We start from the raw sequence: 20775 nt of genomic DNA on the forward strand, positions 1-20775 counted from the left end.
CATTTACCGCCATCTGCTTGCAGATTTCACTTCTGATTCAGAGTATAATTTCATTAAAATAATAACAATTAAAACATTACAAAAAACATAAAAGGGATAGTTCACCCAAAAAAAAAAAAAGAAAATTCTGTCATCATTGATTGACCCTCATGCCATTTCAAACATTTCTTTTGTGTTCCACAAAAGAAGGTATTTTGAAGATTGTTGGTAACAAAGCTGTTTGGTCACCAGAAACTTTCACTATATTAAAACAAAAATACTGTGATGTTTATTAAATCATATTATTTTATGTTCCATCGTTTATGTTAGGCCATTGTAGCCTAAATGTTTATGTGTAGCCTAAAACATTTTATACTGATTCAAAGAATATTTATTTATAGCTACAATTTGTAATGTCTACTTGATCCCTTCTCATTTAACACAAACATAGTTTTAAATCTATCTATCTATCTATCTATCTATCTATCTATCTATCTATCTATCTATCTATCTATCTATCTATCTATCTATCTATCTATCTATCTATCTATCTATCTATCTATCTATCTGTCTATAGATATAGATATGAAGATAACTGGATAGAGAATTTTATTAATTTAACAGAGAGCACACACGACATATGACCAAACTCTAAACAATGCATAATTGCCCAGATCACATACTTTAAAGGGAACTAGAAAAGCCTAAAGAGAGTCTGTCAATGGTTTGTCAGATGTGGACCACTGAACAAACTGCTCTTAAATCCTCCGCAGGTCAGAACTGCTTTGAAGATAAGGGTCTATTAGTTGAAGAATGCAAAACCTGAGCTGACTAAATCAATACATAATGAACACACTGGTCTCCTAAGAATACTACTGGCTCTAAATGAACAAAACCATTTTAAAGGTGTCTATCAAGTGAGTGACCACAGGCAGAGTAGACTAGACGATTGCTTTGTCTGCAATCCTAAACATTTACCATTTCATAACAGGTTTAGAAAAAAAAAAAAAATGAGCTAGAAATTCCTTTAAATTGGCCCTACCCCAAAGGAACGTTAAATGCAACAACAGGAAGTGGAATTACAATTCAAGAAATTCAACAAAGGCAATGCATTCTGGTATATGTTTTTCCACCCTGGTGCTTAAGCAGTAAGGCACGAGAGGCCAAGCTGTTTAGTGAAGCTGTGCTTTACTGTTAATAAAACAAGGCTATTGACCAATCAGCATCAGGAACAAGAGCTGTCTGTTTTATAATAAATATTTAGTTCACGAGTTCACACTTACATATAATTAGCTGAAGTATTATAATGCATATTTGGCGTGCTGAAGGGGCTCCGAGCTCGGGAATGGCCCGAACCTAGAGTACCCCCCCGTATATGTAAAAGTGTAAAATAAACTCTAGTGGAGGAGATGGGGATGGAGGGGGGATGCTGATAAACCGTCAATGGAGACAGGTAGGCTAATTCAGATGTATTTATACCCTAAGGTTGATTATCTTAAGTGGCTCCACCTGTGCTAATTAGGCTAAGTATCTGACGTGCTCCTCCCGAACCTTGTTATGAAACTGCATAAAAACAATATTAATTAATCTATCTAAGAATTGTGAACCACAACAGATCACACCCACTATAGTTGCCTGAGCCCCCCTAAACCTGAAATCCTGGAATCACCCTTGGATTAGGCCTATTTTCCATGCAGAAGTTCAAAATAAATCCAAAATTATGCACAATGCACAATAAACTACACACAATAATCCTAAATCAAGTTCTACATTATTAGCGATGTAAATTATTAAGACACTGTTATTCTGCTAGCTGTGGAAACGAAGAGTTTGTAATATAAACTGTAAAAGAAAGCTCATCTTTCACAGGATCGTGCATCTGAAATTGCTGTCATTGATCAGCGCATACCTAGACACTTTCTTAATGAGTCGATTCCTCACGTAGTTTAGGAGACCTTGGATGTTTAAGAATGAAATATTCGGTGTTTGTACACTTTCTCTATTTCTCTGTGGATGTTTTAGAGTGGAAGCATGTTGATTTAAGAGAAGCATTAAATGCAATACCTAGAAAATAAATAATTCACACCAGTTCTGTATTAAAGAATTCTGTACACACACGTTTGAGGATTTTGAGATTTCTAAGAGCATCTGAGGCCGAACTCTGTGGGGGACTGGGAATGAGAGTGTGATACACAGTTTAGTGTGTGTGTCCATGGTCAGTTTCACACAAGCATTAAGGGTTCATTAGTTCAGTTCATTCTAATGTTGATTCTTGGTGACACATCAAACAAGCTTGTGATTAGTTCTGAGAGCTGCCGTACCATGTGATGTTTGTTCCGATCATGTCTAGGGAAGATGTACAAAATGTAATCTATTCTGCAGTTTTCAACCCCTTAATGACTGCTGTAAGTTTTAGATTAGGAGGAATATTCAGGGTCATTTCTGCAGTCTGTTCAGCCAATCCATTAATAAACATAATCAGTTATTCAGTCCATAATCAATAAGTTCCCTCCATGGTAGATGAGGCACAAAAGAAAAGAAAAATGCTTCTCTCTGTCATAAGAAATAAGTAGCACAGCACCTGATCTCAGAGTTCTGAATGATTGTCAGCACTTTTAGTGTCTTTCTGCATCTACCATCAACAAACATCACCGCTGTCTCTCTACTCTAGAATAATCTTTCCACAGACATTAAACAACCCTGGAAAACAGAGTTCAAAGGTCAGATCAATTAGATGTTTGTCTAGAACCTCCAACCTATGTTATTAAACGCATTTTATCTGACTGATGCCAGTGAAACTGCAAGTCTTTAACACTGTCTAAAAATAAAAACCACTCCATCATTCAGAAAATTTAAATTTGTGACTTTTTAGTTAAAATAAAAATAAATTGTATTAATTCAAAAATGTAGAGCAGAGCAAGTGAATCTTTGAGCTGTTAGCAGTCAATGAAGTCTACACTCTGCAAAACTACGAAGCAGATCCACAAAGACAGGCACTGACACTGGAAATTATCTTCTATTTACCATTACTTTTCAGACTCTCTACACCAATACTTATAAATTATTTTCTATTTCCAGTATTTATTTTTATTTATTTAATTAGTTAGTGTATTTATTTTAGAAGTAATAATCATATGTTCAAACACAATTTCTTCAGAGATCAATATTGTTATACTCAGCATAAACTAGGGATAAGAGGACTCCTTTGTTGGACACTGGGCAAATGAAAACCACTTGAAAAGTAAAAAGTAGAGTGAAGAGAGGAATAAATCTTCCTCCCAAACATTCTACTTTCTAAAACATGGGCAGAATGATAAAGAATCTAGAGAACGTCCAATTTCTAGCCAGGGTTTATGCAGAACTAAAGCGAGGCTAGGAGATACTGTAGATGGGAGAGGGAGACAAATCACCACAATGTCATTCAGCCATGTAAAAGTCTTGCCTAAAGCACAAAAGGGATTTCTCATTAAAAATGTATCATGTATATAGCAGACAACATCAGTAATGAAAATCTTATTAGTGGTGTTATTTAAAAATAGATGTATATTTTAAACCTCATCTGCTCAGGCTTCAGAAGGATATGCAGAGCGGCAGGTGCTTCACATAGCCAGAAACAGCACAAGTTTGGTGAAATGTCAACTATTCATATTTTTGTCTAGAGATTAGGAACAATAGTATCTGCTGTATATTAGTGATATATACTGTTCTGTGTGAGTTACAAAGTTTTCATTGTACATCAAGACTTTTAAAATTGAAATCCTCATTACATGACCCCTTTAATTAGAAAAGTTATACCCCTATGAACCCCTATGATTTTTTTTTTTTTTTTTTTTTTTTGTAGCTTGTTTTGATCAACCTTCAAAGGAGTTTTGAGGCCTACTTTTCGACACAAACTGTTTTGTTTTTCATATATCTTTGGCATGTTTCAACAGCATCAGAACACTGCTGAATTTCGATGCGCCTGAGGTCACTTATTATTACTGGCCATTTTAGGATTTCTTCTGTTTGATCCTTCAGTTTTTTCTTCTTTAGGGCTTAGATGACAATTAGATGCCCTGACGTTTCATTGTAAAACTGATACAAGTTCTCAATTTTAGCACATTATTAATTCCATCAACAGCTGGGATATAGCTTTTCTTACTGATATGGAGCTTCATGTTTTCTTTGAATATAATGCATCGCACCTTGACCAAATGTTCAGCTGCTGTTTTGTCTGGCCACAAACCATTGTTTTAGCAGAGCTGTGGGAAAATTATTTATTGCTTTGGAGAGCAGTGGTTTCCACTACATTTACCTCTCATGTCCAACATTCTAGCAGCAGTTCTGATGTTTTTCCACCTGTCAACTATCTGTCTGATGGTACACTGATCGAGGCAGTCTTTAGAAATTCTTTTGTAAGGCTTTCATGTCTTGGGAGCTTCTACAACTCTTCCCAGTTGTTTCCTAAAGGGATAGTTCACCCAAAAATTTAAATTTGATGTTTATCTGCTTACCCCCAGGGCATCCAAGATGTAGGTGACTTTGTTTCTGCAGTAGAACACAAACAAAGATTTTTAACACAAAAAGTTGCAGTCTGTCATTGTTATAATGGAGGTGAATGGGAATCATGGCTAAAACATAAAAAAAATAATAATAACAATTAAAAAAAAACATAACAAATAAAACCAATTTAAACCCTGTGGCTCGTGATGATACATTGATTGGTAAAGAACAGTATTTATATAGTTTTTTCAATGTCAATTCAATTCAATGTCTGAATTGTTAGAACTCTCCTGATTGTGTTCTCAAGCAGCAGTCATGTGAGGCGTCTTCTTCTTCTTAATTTATGGCGGATCGCAGATTTACGCCGCCTTCACACTGGCAGTTCTATATAGCTCCTATATGGCTACGAAACGACCGGAAGTCATTAATTTCCTATGGAGATTTGCAGACCTTATGCGAATGGCTACGAACCGGGTCCGAACGAGTGCGGTGCAAAAAAAATCATGTCCGTTGGTCATCCGGATGCATTAAAAAAATTTAACTCTTGAGAAAGGCTACGGACGGTTCCTATCCGACAATTCCAGCGGAAGTTGGTGTTGCTATGGTACTGATAAACAAACCTGAATTCATAACTTTTAATAAAATATATAATGATTTTATAACGATAAGTTGTCATGTCATTTTTTTTATTTTCATGATTTTCTAACATTAAAAGGGCAGTTAATACAATTAAAATGAATAATTAAATATCGTGCCCCCCGCTCTCAGACACACTCGGTCTCTCTCGCTCGAGTGCAGGGTTGTTGCAGCCCTATATAACACCATTTCACATTTAGCTGACCTGACATGCACATTCAGATACAGACAATATCAGTCCTTCTAATCTCTCCGCCATTTCTGTTCTAATCGCTTCCGAAGCTTTTCAGTGGTGTAGTACGACGTCCACTGGGGGAGTATTGCGTATTACGGAGCGGATTTCAACTGCCAGTGTGAAGGCGGCGTTGTAAGTGCATTACCAACACCTATCTCTTAAGTGAAACATTGACACTCCTAACTGAGATTGTAGATAGCATGATTAGACAGTATTTTTGGGTGAACCTTTGGAGGAGGTGGGAACCGGCCGACAATCCTCTGGTCCTCTCTCGTCCGTCACTCGGTACTGTTCCCATGTCTCTCAGCCCCGCCCCAGTCGTCACATACCCCCATCACCCCTCGCAGGTACCCTCGAGACTGCGCTCCCCACATCACGGGCGGCCAGCAGCGAGTTCGCCTGTCCCCGGCAACTCACTCCAGCCCCCCGCCTCGAGCATCCATGGCGGCACACTCCCTCGCCTGCTCGATGGCACCACGGATTCACCACAGCGGCGAGGGATCTTCAGCAGCGCATCCCTCCTTCTCCCGGGCTTCGGCACCACTGTAATAATATAACCTTCACAATCATCGGGAAGAAGGAAGCGGGAACCGGCGGACAATCAAATAACATTTTAATAATCAAAATAAACACAAAACAGCGTGTCAGCCCCTCACGGACGACTGACGTGCACAAATAAAAACCAAATACAAAATAAAACCCAGGCCTGGTCCTCTCTCGTCCTTCACTGTCGTCGCTCCGGTTTTATATCCCTCCATCTCCTCCGTGGGACTCGAGACCGGTGGGTCGAGCAAGTGTCACTCATTTCCAATCACTCACCAGCCTCGCTCCTGTTCCCACGTCTCTCGGCCCCGCCCCACTCGTTACACCATCCCTTTCATTTTTATTTTTCCCTCTTCCACCATTTCATACTCAAAGCAAAAATAGATTCAAAAACATATTGGTAAAAATAAAAAAATAAAAAAATGTTTCCATATGGCAAAACTATAGAACATATGATTATAATTACTGTCTTTTTTAATTTTGTAGCTTCTATTTTGATATCATACTATGTAATCACAGGGTGCACCACTGGAACTGCGTCTAATTGGCAATATGGACAAACAGGTGATGCTGCATTTCTAGACCAAACACTAAGCTAGTAGTTGTGCAAGTTATTAACAATTACAGGTACAGGAATTCTGAAAAGAGTTTGTTGTGAATGAGGCCATTTATTGTAATTATCGGAGACAGTCTAACGATATTGTGGAAAAAAGAAGTGTTGTTTACAGCGGACAATAGAAATCCATGTTATCTGATAAGCGATGTGACACTATACGAGATCATATGGTTGATTGCACATGTGTGTTGAAGCATGTGCTCTTCAAAATGGGGAATAGGTGCTTTAGGGGCATGTGGAGAGATTTGGGACCTCAGTAAAAACTGTTGGCCTAATTTAGTCTATCCTTGTAAAATTCTGGAAACACACACACATTCACTCACTCAGGTGCAAGAATAAAGACTGCATGCTCCACTGGCTTTAAGATGGAGTGAGGGGAGGAGTGATGTGAGGAGAGAGAAGTCATGGGAATGAAACTAAAATCAGGGATTCAGGAAGGAATATGCAAACTTTACATAGACATTCCTGTGCTTTCAAACCCACTTGGCATAGATGCATGAACTCTCTCACATATACATACATAAGGACACAATTTAAAAATATAGTATATAAAATTACATTTTATGCAATTGTATGTTCATGGTCACATTATAAATTAAAAAAAAAAAAGCTAATATAGAAAACAAAATAAATAATTAACATAACCTTAAATAATGGGACCTAATTATTTGTCCTGGGCTTTATTCAGTATTGCAAACTGAAAAGAAATAAATAAATAAAAAGTTGGCTGGCCTAAGCTGCTTTTGCAAAGATGAAGTTGATGATCCTGACTTGCCATCTCATCATTGGACGCAAAATGCATCTTTGGACACAAAATTACATAATGAAAGAGTTTTTGTTTTGTAGTCATTTAAAGATTTCTAAATGAAAGCTTTAAAATGTGGGTAACTCTTTGAAGACCAGCTGACATTCAGAGACCAAATTACAAAGAAAACAATTCTAGCTTGTAGTATTCTGAACGTTGTTGAAGTCTTTGTGTTTTAAGCATTTCTCATGTTCATTACCTTCTCATTAAGAAGCTCATTAAGCTTAAGGTGAATTGTTTGTTTTCCTAATTTGTTAGTCATTTCGGATAAAACCATCTGCTAAATGAATAAATTTATTTAAAAAAATTTAGCTTATTTTGTTAAATTATTTTTCAGAGTTCCATATATAATAACTTATTTTAAAAAGTTTTTAAATGTTTTCCTTTTTCTAATATTGTGGTCGTTTACGATAATAACTGTTTTTCACATGTTTTTATGAAATGTAAATAAAAATGTCAGCCAAGGTTTATATTGCTGTTGTCTATGTACCACTTTAGGTGTTTGAATAGTAATAATAATAATAAATAAATAAATAAAAATGTAATAAGAAATATTCAAGTTACATAAAAAAAAGAGTCAACTAAGTTTAATTGAGCACAGGTAATTTAATAAAATTGAATAAATTAAACTAGATATGTTTATTTAAATTTAGATAAAAATAAATTATTGCAACCACTTACCTTTAAAAAATGGCGTAAATTTAATGAATCATTCTTTTTTCAGTGTAGGAGTCCAACTAAGACCAGCAAGCCAGAACTGACTGGAATTAGCTGGTCCTTTTTCAGCATAACATCAAGCCAATAAATGAGATTTTACCTCTGTCTACACAGCTTGATCTTGTGTTTGATTAATGAAGTTAACTTTCATTTCACATGAATTTAATTACATTTGATTCATTATAGTCAAGGCCATAAAGAAGACATTGCCAAAGCGTACGTGGTTTCACTGTGAAGTCTATAATATCAGAAGGGAATATTCTCTCATGCAAACAGACCACAGGGTAGGGAATAAGATCTGAGGGAGTTGTTAATGAGGTGAGGCAGACCAGCACTCCTGTGTGGACATGAAGAGATGTCTCAACTAAATTGCTGTGTGTATAGTAACAGTAATACGCTCTGGTCTCTCATTAGTTCAGTATGAATACTAAGCTTGATGATCTGACTACAGCAGGATCAAAATCACTGAAGTTAAAGCGGTCATATGATCTGATTTGAAGTCCTCCTTTCTCTTTGGAGTGTTTCAAGCTCAAGTTCGTGAATAGATAAGAATAGTTGAATAGATAAGATAATGTTGTGAAGACTAAAGATTCAAACCCAAAGAGATATTCTTTATAAAAGTTAAAACACCTAAAACACCTCTTTAAAAAAAAAAAAAAAAAACATCACTACGTCACGATTGGGGAAGATTTGCATAACGCCGTCAGATGTTCAGGCAAAGAAAGAAGACGTAACTTTGATTCTCGCTGTAGTATTGTTGCCGCTGGCACCATGTCGTGGAGATGCTATGTTTCATTGTGAAAGCGAAAATACTTTGAAAATACTTACCAAAAGAGGACACTAGAAATCAGTGGGTAAGTTGTATCTGCTCTGAACTTTTTTAATGTTTCTCTTATTATTCAGACGTTTGTTCTATTTGAAAATAAGTGCCCTGCAAAGTGGACATCACAGGGTATCCCGCCGTGATTCCAGTTTGAAGTGAGCGTATATGTTCCATTCAAAGTGCACTGAAGCATGCGAGACATGCATTTAAATTGTATTTGTTTACCGAGGTATATAACATCACAAAACAACAAGAACAAAAAGGTAGAATAAGACTAATTAATAAAAAGCCAGCTCCATTCAGGAATAGATGTCCGTAAGTTCTCTAACAAGTCAAATGATAGGCTCATTAAGCTCAGACACGCATAACAAATTCTGTTTCACTTCACTTGCTCACCCACTGCTTTCAAATGAGATATATAGCAGTGCTGCTGAGTTCAGCCTACAGCACATCAGTTCAGTCATGCTTTGTTAATTTTAGAACTGCTGAATCTGGTGCTGTTGAATCTAGATTACATGAGCATCAGATTGCGTTGAGTTTGGTTTAGTTGACACTGAATTCATTGGTGTTCATCTGGCGTGTTTCTTGTGCACATTATAGCTGCAGGCCCTAATCAGAGCCCGTCTCAGTAAAACAACTGATAATAAAACTGATTTGCAATAGCTAACTGAATTGCTGACAAAGTAAAGGTCTTTTTCTCAGGGTTCTTGCTGGGTTTTTCTGTAATTTTTTTTTTATCAAGGTAATAAAAGCTCTTTAAAGTACCCCTCTAAATGAAGTTTAAGTGGTTGATCTAGACCAAAAGTGTAAACTGAACGTCACTACCGACTAAAATGTGCCATGAGTGGCACTTTAGTGTCTGATTCAGTGAGAGGTGTATTAGTTCTGAGAGTCAGGGACTATTGGTTTAGACACAGAAACAGATTTGAATCAATATACATATCTCTCGCTCTCTAAATTTGATTATTTAATAAGCTTCTTTGAAGTAACAAAACTACTGTATGCGCCTCTTTACACTTCACCTCTTTAAACAGAGAAAATAAATCTTAAAGCTTCTGTTTTTAAGCATTTTTTACTGAAACAAAAATCAGATGACAAAGACTGGACCACTTTTTTCCCCCCTAAACCTAGCTAGTGAATCTATTTAGTTTCATTAGTTGACCTAAAATCTTTTCATATACAAGTAGCATATGTTTTTAGTCTGAATGTGGCCATGCTTGGAAAACTTTTCCAAACTTTAATGTCCAATTAGTTTCACTATGGATCTGACTGCAGTTTGTTTACTATGAGAATGAGCCGTCCTGCCTGCTGCTGGAATATTAACATACTGTAGGACGCATTCATGCATGCACACGCTTGTGTTCTCATTTGAATATTGTAGAGTAAGATTGTCATTATGTACAGCCACAGAGTTCTACATCTCACCCTCTTCTGCTTTTCTCTATGCTCTCCCTCCACTTTTTATATTTCCACCCATTTAAGTTATTATGTAACACTCTCAGTGGCTCTAAGTGCAGTGTGTTCTCTGTTTAAGAGGTGTGTGTTTGTATTAGGATCATTATTCACCAGCAAAAGACAGAAAGCTATCAGAGCAGGTGATTAGATGTGAAAGAGAGAGGAGTGTGTGTGTGAGAGAAGAGATAAATAATTAAACGAATCAAAAACAAAGCAGTTGCATCTAAATGGAAAGTTAAGCTAACGTAATGCAATGATGAACATCCTTTTTCCGATGAACAAGAACACAGTAAAGTGTCTAAGAAAGAAGGGCATGCAAAACATCCTTTCAGCTGGGCTTTTAAAGCAGTCTCTACATGCCAGCAAAAAGCAACCAAAAATGCTTTTAAAAGCCATAAAGCTGAAATTGTGACCCATTTCATGCTCTTCAGTTGAGCATATAACATTCCAGCATACTGTAGGAGAAGATACAATCATGCAAATATATATGTACACTCTTAAAAAAAGGTGCTTTGGATGACAAATGGTCCTCGCTGGAACCATTACTGCTCAGAGAACCCAATGCAAAACACAGATCTCCAGAGATCTGAGGGGATTCTTGGCAATAAAAAAAATAAAAAGATTGAACTGTTTCTTTAATCAAGTATACAATGGGTAGGTGGAACTGTTAGTCTACAGACTTTTTCCTTTGCTTTTATTCTGTTTGGCATGAAATAATGTGACACACCAAAAATTCAGTCAGTAAATAATGGCAGATTTTTTTCTTTTATTCTGAGTGAACTACTTCTTTTAGAACAGCACTGTAATCAAGTAAACCAAATCAAGATGAAAAAAAAAAGGATTGTAAGAGTCTTTAATCACCCTAAAGTGGATAATTTTGTGATAATAAATAGACATGATGCATGCAGTTTAGTTACAATTATTTTATTATGCAAAATATGAGTTTGCCGAGTCAAACGAGAGCTGTGACATTAGCAGAGCCGTGTAGCAAATGAGCTGCGGGGAAATGGTCAATTAGGCCTCGGCAGTTAGTGATCATTATTTCAAACTTTATGACCCCAGAATGTCACAACTGACCAATCAGAATTGAGTATTCCAGAGAGCACAGTAATTAGCATAACTATAGCAAAAAAATATAATAAAGCTACGTTTCCCGACTTTTATTAATACCAACACTCAAGAGGTACCCAGACTTTAGGGATTGAAGGATGATATGAAATCTGAATCACCATCCTCATAAACAAAATTGAGCTTTTCACTGCTGCATGTATTTTATACCATACCACATCAGGCCTTTTACTTTTTAATATATCTTTTGTTTGAATAATCAAATTCTGAGGTTCCTTTAGTGGTTTTCCAACTCGAGAGCCACAATAACTGTTTTAAAGGGACATAGTTGATATTTATTTAGTTTTTTTCTGAAAAATGATATTTATGCATTTCACACAACCTAATCACTGCTTCATATCAGCTGCATCTCTCACTTGTATATAAAACCTATTTACAGGTATATTTAATACTGCTCATAATAGTGCTACTCACTGGCACCCACCAATTTGAATGTTATATTTTATAGCTTTTACAGTATAATATTTTTATTAAGGTGAGGTTTTGTTTACTACCTTACTACTTACTTGTTATGTAATTGATTTGAAAAAGTTTACTTTGCCCTAAAAAGTAATAAAAATACAACAAAATGCTCATGAATATTAAAAGTTGATCAAAAAAAGATAACCAACTATCGTGTATGATAGAGCAGATAATCAGCGAAGCCTATTATGATTATGAGTTCAGATTACATCCAATTTCAGGGTCATGTGTCCTATTAACTAATGAGGCCAATACCAATATTTCTAAATCGACCATAATGTATGAGCAAATGCTGTATGGTTATTTCCTGTTCAGTCTCAGTAGCTTTATTAGATGGGGATGTACTGCAAATTATAACTGACAGCAGCAGAGAAGCACAGGAAAATGATCAGTCTGTGAAAACACACACACAACATTTCAGAGAAGCAAACAAATAAATGTAAAACATGCCATATCTGTTTCGAGTAACATGTATAGCTATGTAATTGCATACATAATGGCTACATGCTGTGCCGATGGTTTTTTAGCAATAATAAATGGGCCGGATCATTAGCAGCATGTTTTGCTGTAGTCATCCCCATTAACCTCATCCCACTCTGTTTATCTGCCACATTATACAATTAAAGGGGGCTTTGCATAACAGCCTTTCCCTCTCAGAATACACCCATCATTAAATCAACTCTCTCACAAAGCCTAGCTGTGCATGTGTGCACTTGAGCGCTCAAAAAAATGCCACCACACACACACAGTGCCCACTTACACTGCGATGCAGCTCTCTCAGAGCCTCTATGTGCGGGGCACTTTATACAACAGCAGTTCTGGAGAGCGAGAGCGGAGTTAGTGTAGGTGATGATAATGCTCAGCAGGGCCTGTAATCATGTCAGTATCAGTGCTTTGTTTCTACACAAAATGACTGAGATCAGCTTTATAGGGAGGACTCGGATCACTCATGGTCTGTGGCTGCTGCTGTCAACATCACATTTTAACATGCGAGTGAGTTATGATTTCCTCGCTGCAATCCCAGCAATCTGCACTCATTCACAGCATCGATACTGATATTTGAGACGAATGACTCGCAAGAAAAACAGAGTCAGCAAAGTTGAAAATAAGACACTCTAGGCCAATGGCGAGGAAATTTCTTGCTAGACAGGTGGAATTTCTCAGAGCCTTTAGGGACAAGTGTGTAATCGCTTTCTCAATATAAAGAGTGAACGCTGCTGTGGCTCCCAGCCCTTCAGGGACGCTCTGTCATAGCTCAGTCTGGGGGAACAGCAATCGGCAACATTTCACATAGCAGGAATGGATTTCTCTGTGCTGCATTAAAACTCTCCGTATCTGTCAGGATGACACTGATTAGCCAGCCAAAGCCTTTCTATCAAGGAGTTCTAGAATACCTTAAGAGAGCTATTTCAATAGCAATTGCTTCAATGGATCTTGCTTGGCTATAAAGAAGAAAAAAAAGGGCTTACGGAGGGCCACACGATCCTTCAGAATTCATTCTAATATACCGATTTAGTGTGCAATAAATATTTCTTGTTATCCGCATCGAAAACACTAGTTCTGCATAACATATTTGTGGAAACCATGCATCTATCTATCAGTCTATCTAGAATTCACATCTTGCTTTTAAATAAAGCAAATAAAATAATTTAAAATATACATTTAGTCTGAATACAGTGCTGCTTGTGAAAAGTTATCATCAGCTGAGAAATAGGTGTTTTGCCAGCAGCATGGTGTAGTTACAGCATCTACCAGCAGGGGCTAACTGCCCAACCTTGACCTCTGTATGAGTGCAGCAGAATGCTGGAAGGCAACAGCCCTTTCTGGCTCCATCCTCTCAGGAGTCCTTCTCTTTTAATGAGCCCTCTGCTGTCTTAAATCTACACCAGCAATTAGCCACCACAGATTTAGTTGAATGGAGCCTAAAGCACAGAAAGTTCTCACATATCTTATTGCATGTTGCTTCTACAGCCTCACATTAGCTAGTTTCCTTTCATTTATGCACACGAGGAAGTGTTTCTGGGCGTGTGTCCTTCAATAATACATAAGTGTGTGTTTATGCCATGAAACGGATATTTGAAACAGTTCTGTCATCTAATGTTGCCTCTCTGTGTGCACCAGAGAGAGCTCATAACTACAGGACTGGTCCACAGAACAGACTTTTATTTTTTTTATCCCATTTAATGAGTGTGAGGACTGTCCTGATAGATGTAGCTTTTTCTACAGCTCTCACACATCTCTTCCTATTCAGCACATCTCTCTCTGAACCATTTCCACTGAGAAGATTAACAATTAACAACTTTCTATTACATTATTGTACCTTCAGAATCCAATAGCACATGCTTGAAGAAGCTCTGCAGGTTTGAATACTGACAGATCATTTTTAGTCTACGTTCACCTCTCCGTCATAGCACAGTGACCACCATCTCATCTATGTCTCACAGTTCTGGAATCTTCTGAATATAATCTACTTACGTGAGAGGCATGATCCTAAAGTAGTCAGCGCTGATCTGAAGTCAGCTCAGGAGCAACGCTAACATGTAGCTAAGTGTCTGACTGAACAGGCTTATAGTATTTAATAAATTAAGTACGGTGGATCTAATAACATCTGGACCTCTCACAAGATTTGCATGAGACTTCAGTTTAAAGAATCAATTGGTGCAGCAGAATCAGGCAAAAATGTAATAAGATGTGAGTCATCGCTCATTCTGGTCATCTGCATCAAAAAAAGACCATAATAAAAATACAAAAATGATGAGCATTTCAATCCTCCTCACAGTCTACACACAAAAACAATAACATGGCATTTCTGTTATAATTTTATTACATTTAAATCACATAAAGGACCGTTTCCCAGAATGCAGATCAATTTATCGTCGCCTTTTTTCCTTTAAAAGAAAAAATAATAATAACATGGCTTTCTAAAAACAAACCGAAAAACAAGGAAAGGACAAAAAATAGTCACTTCTTAATGTTAAGTACATAATCCATCAGAAGAGCTTTTTCAGGAGCAGAAAGAGAACTAAATGATGTTTTTACTGTAGGAGGCCAGTGAGCTGAGCTAAAGCAGAGGTTCCACTGTTTACCAAAGCTCTGACTTGATTCAGGACATACCGCCACACATTCATTTTCAGGATAAAGTGGTTTGCTAAAAGAAGCCGAGAGCCTCTCCATATTAATGCAGAACATAATGCATTAAAGCTGTGAATAAAAATAAAAAATTCACATACAGATCATCCAAACATCTGCGTTCCCTATGCAGTACTGTAGCCCTGTGTGTACCAGACCACTGGCCAGTGTTTTTACACTTAAACACCCATCATGAAGACACTCCCTTAGGTCACGTCTCAACATAAGGTACACTTAAGCAGATTAGACATTGTGACTTTACAAGCTGAAGTCAAAATGTGCTGTAAATTCAGAAATTCAAAAGGCATAACAACAGAGCCAGTGGCCGGCTTTGAGGTTCAACGGACAGGTTCTCTGAACACACACACCTCAGAAATGTTTTCTGAGAGAGCAGATAGGAAACAGAGTGCTGCATAAGAAATAAAAAGGAAGGATGCAACACAATTGTTGTCAGGTGTCTGCCTAACTTTCAATAGGCTTTGAAAATCTCCAGTAGCTGACAGAACTGGGATAGCGTTTCTTCCACATACACACTCCTGTCAGACTCCACCGCTTCCCTGCCGAGGCTCTGAGTGTGACGTCCATCACGTCGTGTCGAGAAGCACTTTACTGTAAACAGGGAAGGGGAGACCCTTTTTAAGAAGCCGTCTTTCTGTTTTCGTTCGGGGGAAAGCGTGATAATTGAGGTGTTTCTGTGGTAAAAAGCAGTGCACAGGAGACTGTCTTGGCCACACGGAAGACAGTCGATGATGAGGATGCAGAGAAACGTCACAACTTAAGAGGGATCCTTCAGACAAAGGGAAATTCTGTCATCACTTACTGACTTGCACGTCATTCCAAATCTTTAGGACTTACTTTCTTCTGCGAAACATTAAGGAAAATATTAGAATTTTGGTAATCAAATATATGACCACTTCTCAAAATTTCTTATTTTGTGTTTCACAGAAGAAAGTCATACAAGTTTGGAACAACATGAAGGTGAGTAAATAATGACAGAATATTTTTTTTTATTTTTATCATCCCTTAATGCCACAGAATTAAACAATACAACACAAAATATAAAACTTGTGTACACCTCCGTCTTCTTTCTCTTTTTCTTTCCAAAGGCTTATAAAACAGAGTGTGGTCCATTGATCTTCATAAAAACCTGAACTAAAATGCACCAGTCTTCATCTAAAACAGCAATGACTCCAATGACTAACACACAGTAATATAATTATGTTGTGCAGAATGTGACAAGGTTTAGAAACTTTTTGGACTACTGGACTGTCCAAGGAAATTTAACCTTTCTGCTCAAAGCAGCAGCTCTCAACTGGAATCCAAAATGTTTTATTTGAATTTTGATGATGTAAAGAAACAAAGGATTTAGTTGAACAAATGTCCCTCACCAGACTAAAGACACTCTATTGACAGACCTTACTCTGCATGTGGCTCTACTTTGAACACTGATCTTGATGGACAACTTCAGCAAGGCTGATCAACGTACAACATGAAAAGGTCTGAATTCATTGCAGAGTTTAAGCTGAGCAGGAAACTAGAACTTTTGTCCTTTCATTATTCACTAGACCGTGTCAGAGCAGATGTGAAATATGAAAGCTGATGGCGATAAGAGAGAGGAACACATGGGTCGAGTGCAAATATTTGCGGAAGTTTCTGTTGTGTGGTTCAAATTGTTGGTTTCCTCTCCAAACCCCGTCGCTTTTATCGCCCATATTCGTCTCCGTGATAACTACTATCGCTGTTGCTGTAGTTACTGTTATTGACTGGAGAAAGAGAGGGTGAGGATGAGAGTAAAGACGCAGGGAGGGATGCATAGTCTTGGAGCTCCTCTTCCTCCAAGACACTGTCTGTTTCCACAGAAGGGGAAGGTCCATTTGCTTCTAGAGCAGATGAGAAAACAGGTGAAAACTCCTGTGAAAGGAGGGACGTGTGTAGTCTTTCCTGTTCTATGAGGGACGTTAGGTCCATGTCTGTAGAGGTGCTCTGAGCGGTGTCGGGATGAAGCCCCAGCGTGCTGGAGAGGATGCGGGAGTACGAACTCTCAGGGGCAGTAGAGGAGGGCCCGGGGGCGGGGCTCAAACCAGTTTGTCTTTGTGCGTCCGCTCCTGTCTGGGAGCCACGGTGGATTCGGTGGCTAACGATGATGTTGTTGCCAAAGCTGCCCATGGAAGCCATTGTGGTGCTCTGCTCACGCTGGACCACCGCTGTCATCCCTCCCTCAGCCATTAGCCTTCGGATATGAGACGCATACTCAGCCTGACCTAAGAGAGAGAGAAGGAAAACTTGAGTTGAGAAATACCAGAGTGCACAGTAAACAGGGATCAATAAACTTGAGTTGGGAGAAACAAAGGAATAAGGCTAGTAAATATGGCCTTTAGGAGAAAAAGTGAAATTGAGAGCTTACAAAACATGAAGAGTTGGAGGTGTTAGTGGGAGATTTATGTCTTGGCAGTGTCAGTGGAGATTGAAACATCAGATGGTTTTCAAACAGCTGTTTACAGTGCAGGTTTACAGCCCAGACACATGTTGTATGGACCTAATTTAATAGGAAGGTGCGGTGCAATTAAAAGCACCACAATTGACTCTAAATTATTCATCAACTGTTTCTGCAAACTCCATTCTTTGATCCTCATCTATTGTTGAGGCACTTTGAATCAAGTACAGTTAGTGTGAATATGTTTCAGATGTTTGCATCAGCATCAACAACCCTTTCAAGCTTCGGTTTGTTTCTTCACTTTAATTCACGCACTGATAGTTAAAATTCTTCATTCGTTTTCTGAATTGTGAGTGGATGTGCTATATATAATCTAAAAGAGCTTTCACACTAGACACCTTTGCTGCAGTCTGAACTGGAGTGTGATTGGTCTCTCTTGACTCTATCCAACCCTGATGGATTTGCATACATCTATAGTCATCACAAACGTGCACAGCACATGACAAAAAGCAAGATATATGTGTATATTACTTTATTTAGAGCTATTATGCGCAGCAGAGTGAACAATGTCGCACGAAGGTGGCTTTCTGCTGTTTGCAAACGGTCTCTTTTGAGGAGACAGCTGATTGCAAACCATTAATTTGTCATCTCTGATTGCACTCATGCTGCACAATTACACTGCAACTCACTGTGTAAAGAAACTAATGACACTAGTTTTCTACTAATAGTAGCCCAAACCCAAAATCTAACCAAACCATAAACCAACCCTACAGTCAGAAGGCAATGACACTGTATGCTGACAAGAACTGTGGCCTTAAACCTAATCCTGACTCCTGACTGGTTGACAACCGTTCCACGACCAAAATCAGTATCAGATAGTTCCTTTGTTTCTCAGTGTGACACAAGTTTTGGTTACCTGTGCTGTCTGTGCTGGGTTCAGTGAGATCTGACTCTTCGTCTTCCTGAGGTCGACTGTGGGGGGGCGTCTCTGGCACCACCTCAGACCCAGAATCCTCTGGGAGAATCTCTAAATCCAAGCTGTCTGTGGCTGATAAAGAATGATCATTTCAGCATTTTACCATTTGTGACCCTGGACCACAAAACCAGTCGCTGGGGTATATTTTCAGCAATAGCCAAAAAAAAAAAAACATTGTATGGGTCAAAATGATATTATATAATGTATATATATCTATATATATAACATACAATATGCCAAAAATCATAGGATAGTAAAGATCATGTCCCATGAAGATATTTTGTAAATTTCCTAGTGTAAATACATCAAAACTTAATTTTGATTCATAATATGCATTGCTAAGAACTTAATTTGGACAAATTTAAAGGCGATTTTCTCAATATTTAGATTTTATTTGTACCCTAAGATTCCAGATTTTCAAATAGTTGTATCCTAATAAACCATACATCAATGGAAAGCTTATTTATTCAGCTTTCATATGATATATAAATCTCAATTTAAAAAAAATTACACTTCAGACGGTTTTGTGGTCTAGGGTAACATTTGTCGTTAAAGCACCCCCAGTTGATTTTCAACACATGCCACTGGGATGAAGAAAACAAGTAAAAAGATTATAAAACTAGTACAAGTTAGTGGCAAAAAGATTAAGTAAAAAGAAACATTGTCTGAGCATGTGAGTAAATAACACATAATTGTTTGTATTCATATTTTTGTGAAGAATGCTATTGTTACGACTGAACTAATATTGGATCTCTTTCTTCAAACTCTGAGTGCTTGTAAAAGTTGCATTATATTTGTGTGTTTGTACTGGGCTTCATTCTCACAATGCCACAAAATGAGGCACAAGTACAATACTTAACAGTCCTTTTATTATTACTTCTTTCTGTATTGCTTGCTTATGTTTTTACATTTTCATTTTCCCACCTAACTGAAAATCCAAATGCAGTTATCAGATGAACAAGTCGAAAAATAGGTATTTGACAACTAGAGGCACAGAACAAAACACCATCAGTCATGAATAATGGAGAGGAATTATCTTTATCTCAGCAAGGGGGGTATTTTCACAGTAATTTCTGTTACCTGGAGCAAAAGTTACTCCAACTATAGGAATTAAAGTAAGTGAAAGAGCAGCCATGCCACATGTGTAAACCATAGATCCCTGAACTGACAAGATGTGAGAAAAAGAAAATAACTTTATCATTCATAATTCAGTACATCAAAGCAGTTATGGATTTGCTGTAACAAATACCTTTTGCTATTTAAGCTCATCTCAGCTGGCAGGCTGGACTTCCTGTTTTGTTGTGTTTTTAATCTGACTGAATTGGCTCTTTTTTACCAAAATACACTCATGGTTAAGGTCTCTAATTTCCAATATGAATGCTCATTGTGCTTCCTGTAAAATGCCTCCAATTGCACACACTATGCTCACGTTGCCTCATGTGAGTTCATCCCTCCCTGGACAACAGCTCTCCAAGATTACAGAACCTGCACATCACCTCTGCCATCTGGACCCAACACAGCCCAGTTCTCCTGGATCACTAGTGACCGAGCCCAGTGGGAGGCCACCAATGCCGTTGGTCCTTGTTTGCCAGCAAAACAAAGTGAAGTGCAAAACAAAGGAAGACACAACATTTCCTTTATAAAAGTATATTTGATCTGAAAATGATTTCCATCTGCTAATACAGAGGTTTCAAACTAGAAGGCTGCAAGGGAGAACAATAGTGTAGAAAATATACAAATAAATAAGTTAACATTTAATTTTGCTGTTTCAATCTACACTACTGTTAAAAAAATTGGGGTCAGAATTTTTTTGTAAAGAAAAATAAGAAATAATACTTCTATTCAGCAATGATGCGTTAATTTTATTTAAAGTTACAGTAAACATTTATAATGTTAAAATGATTTCTATATCAAATAAATGCTGTTCTTTTTAAACTTCCTATGATCAAAGAATCCTGTTTTCTCAAAAACAAAGCAGCACGACTGTTGTTCAATATTGGTAATAATAAATGGTTCTGAACACTAAAAATGCTGAAATAAATTTTTAAAACGATTAAAAAGGAAAGTTCTTTTGAATTACAGTAATATTCAGTGTATTTTTGAAAATACAGCTTTGGTGAGCATAAGAGACTTCTTTCCCAAACTAGTAAACCTATATACAGTATACTGTATTCTAACGATAGCCATAGTCGCAAGCTTCGTTTTAGGTTTATACCTAAAATATCTAACATTACTCTAGTTATAGATAAAAACTATGTATGCAACTGAAATACACTAAGAGAAAAAGTGTCTAAATATATGCTCCAATGTTTCTTGTAAATATAGTGATTTTTGAAATTTATTTTTTAGTTTTAT

The 20775-nt window shown here is 37.4% G+C and overlaps 1 protein-coding gene across 3 annotated transcripts in view; it reads right to left on the minus strand.

Annotated features, from left to right (window-relative positions):
• Positions 1 to 14684: 14684 nt before the first annotated feature.
• Positions 14685 to 20775, minus strand: part of ambra1a (autophagy/beclin-1 regulator 1a) — a 71805-nt gene continuing 65714 nt past the window's right edge. For all 3 annotated transcript variants that reach the window (XM_026267713.1, XM_026267714.1, XM_026267715.1), the window contains 2 exons: positions 18361 to 18492; positions 14685 to 17271 (listed from right to left, as the gene is read on the minus strand). In XM_026267713.1, coding sequence (XP_026123498.1) covers positions 16712 to 17271; positions 18361 to 18492 — 692 coding nt within the window. In that variant the 3' untranslated portion in view covers positions 14685 to 16711. The remainder of the gene's footprint in view (positions 17272 to 18360; positions 18493 to 20775) is intronic.

This window comes from Carassius auratus, chromosome 7 (genome assembly GCF_003368295.1).
Source record: "Carassius auratus strain Wakin chromosome 7, ASM336829v1, whole genome shotgun sequence".
Lineage (NCBI taxonomy): Eukaryota > Metazoa > Chordata > Actinopteri > Cypriniformes > Cyprinidae > Carassius > Carassius auratus.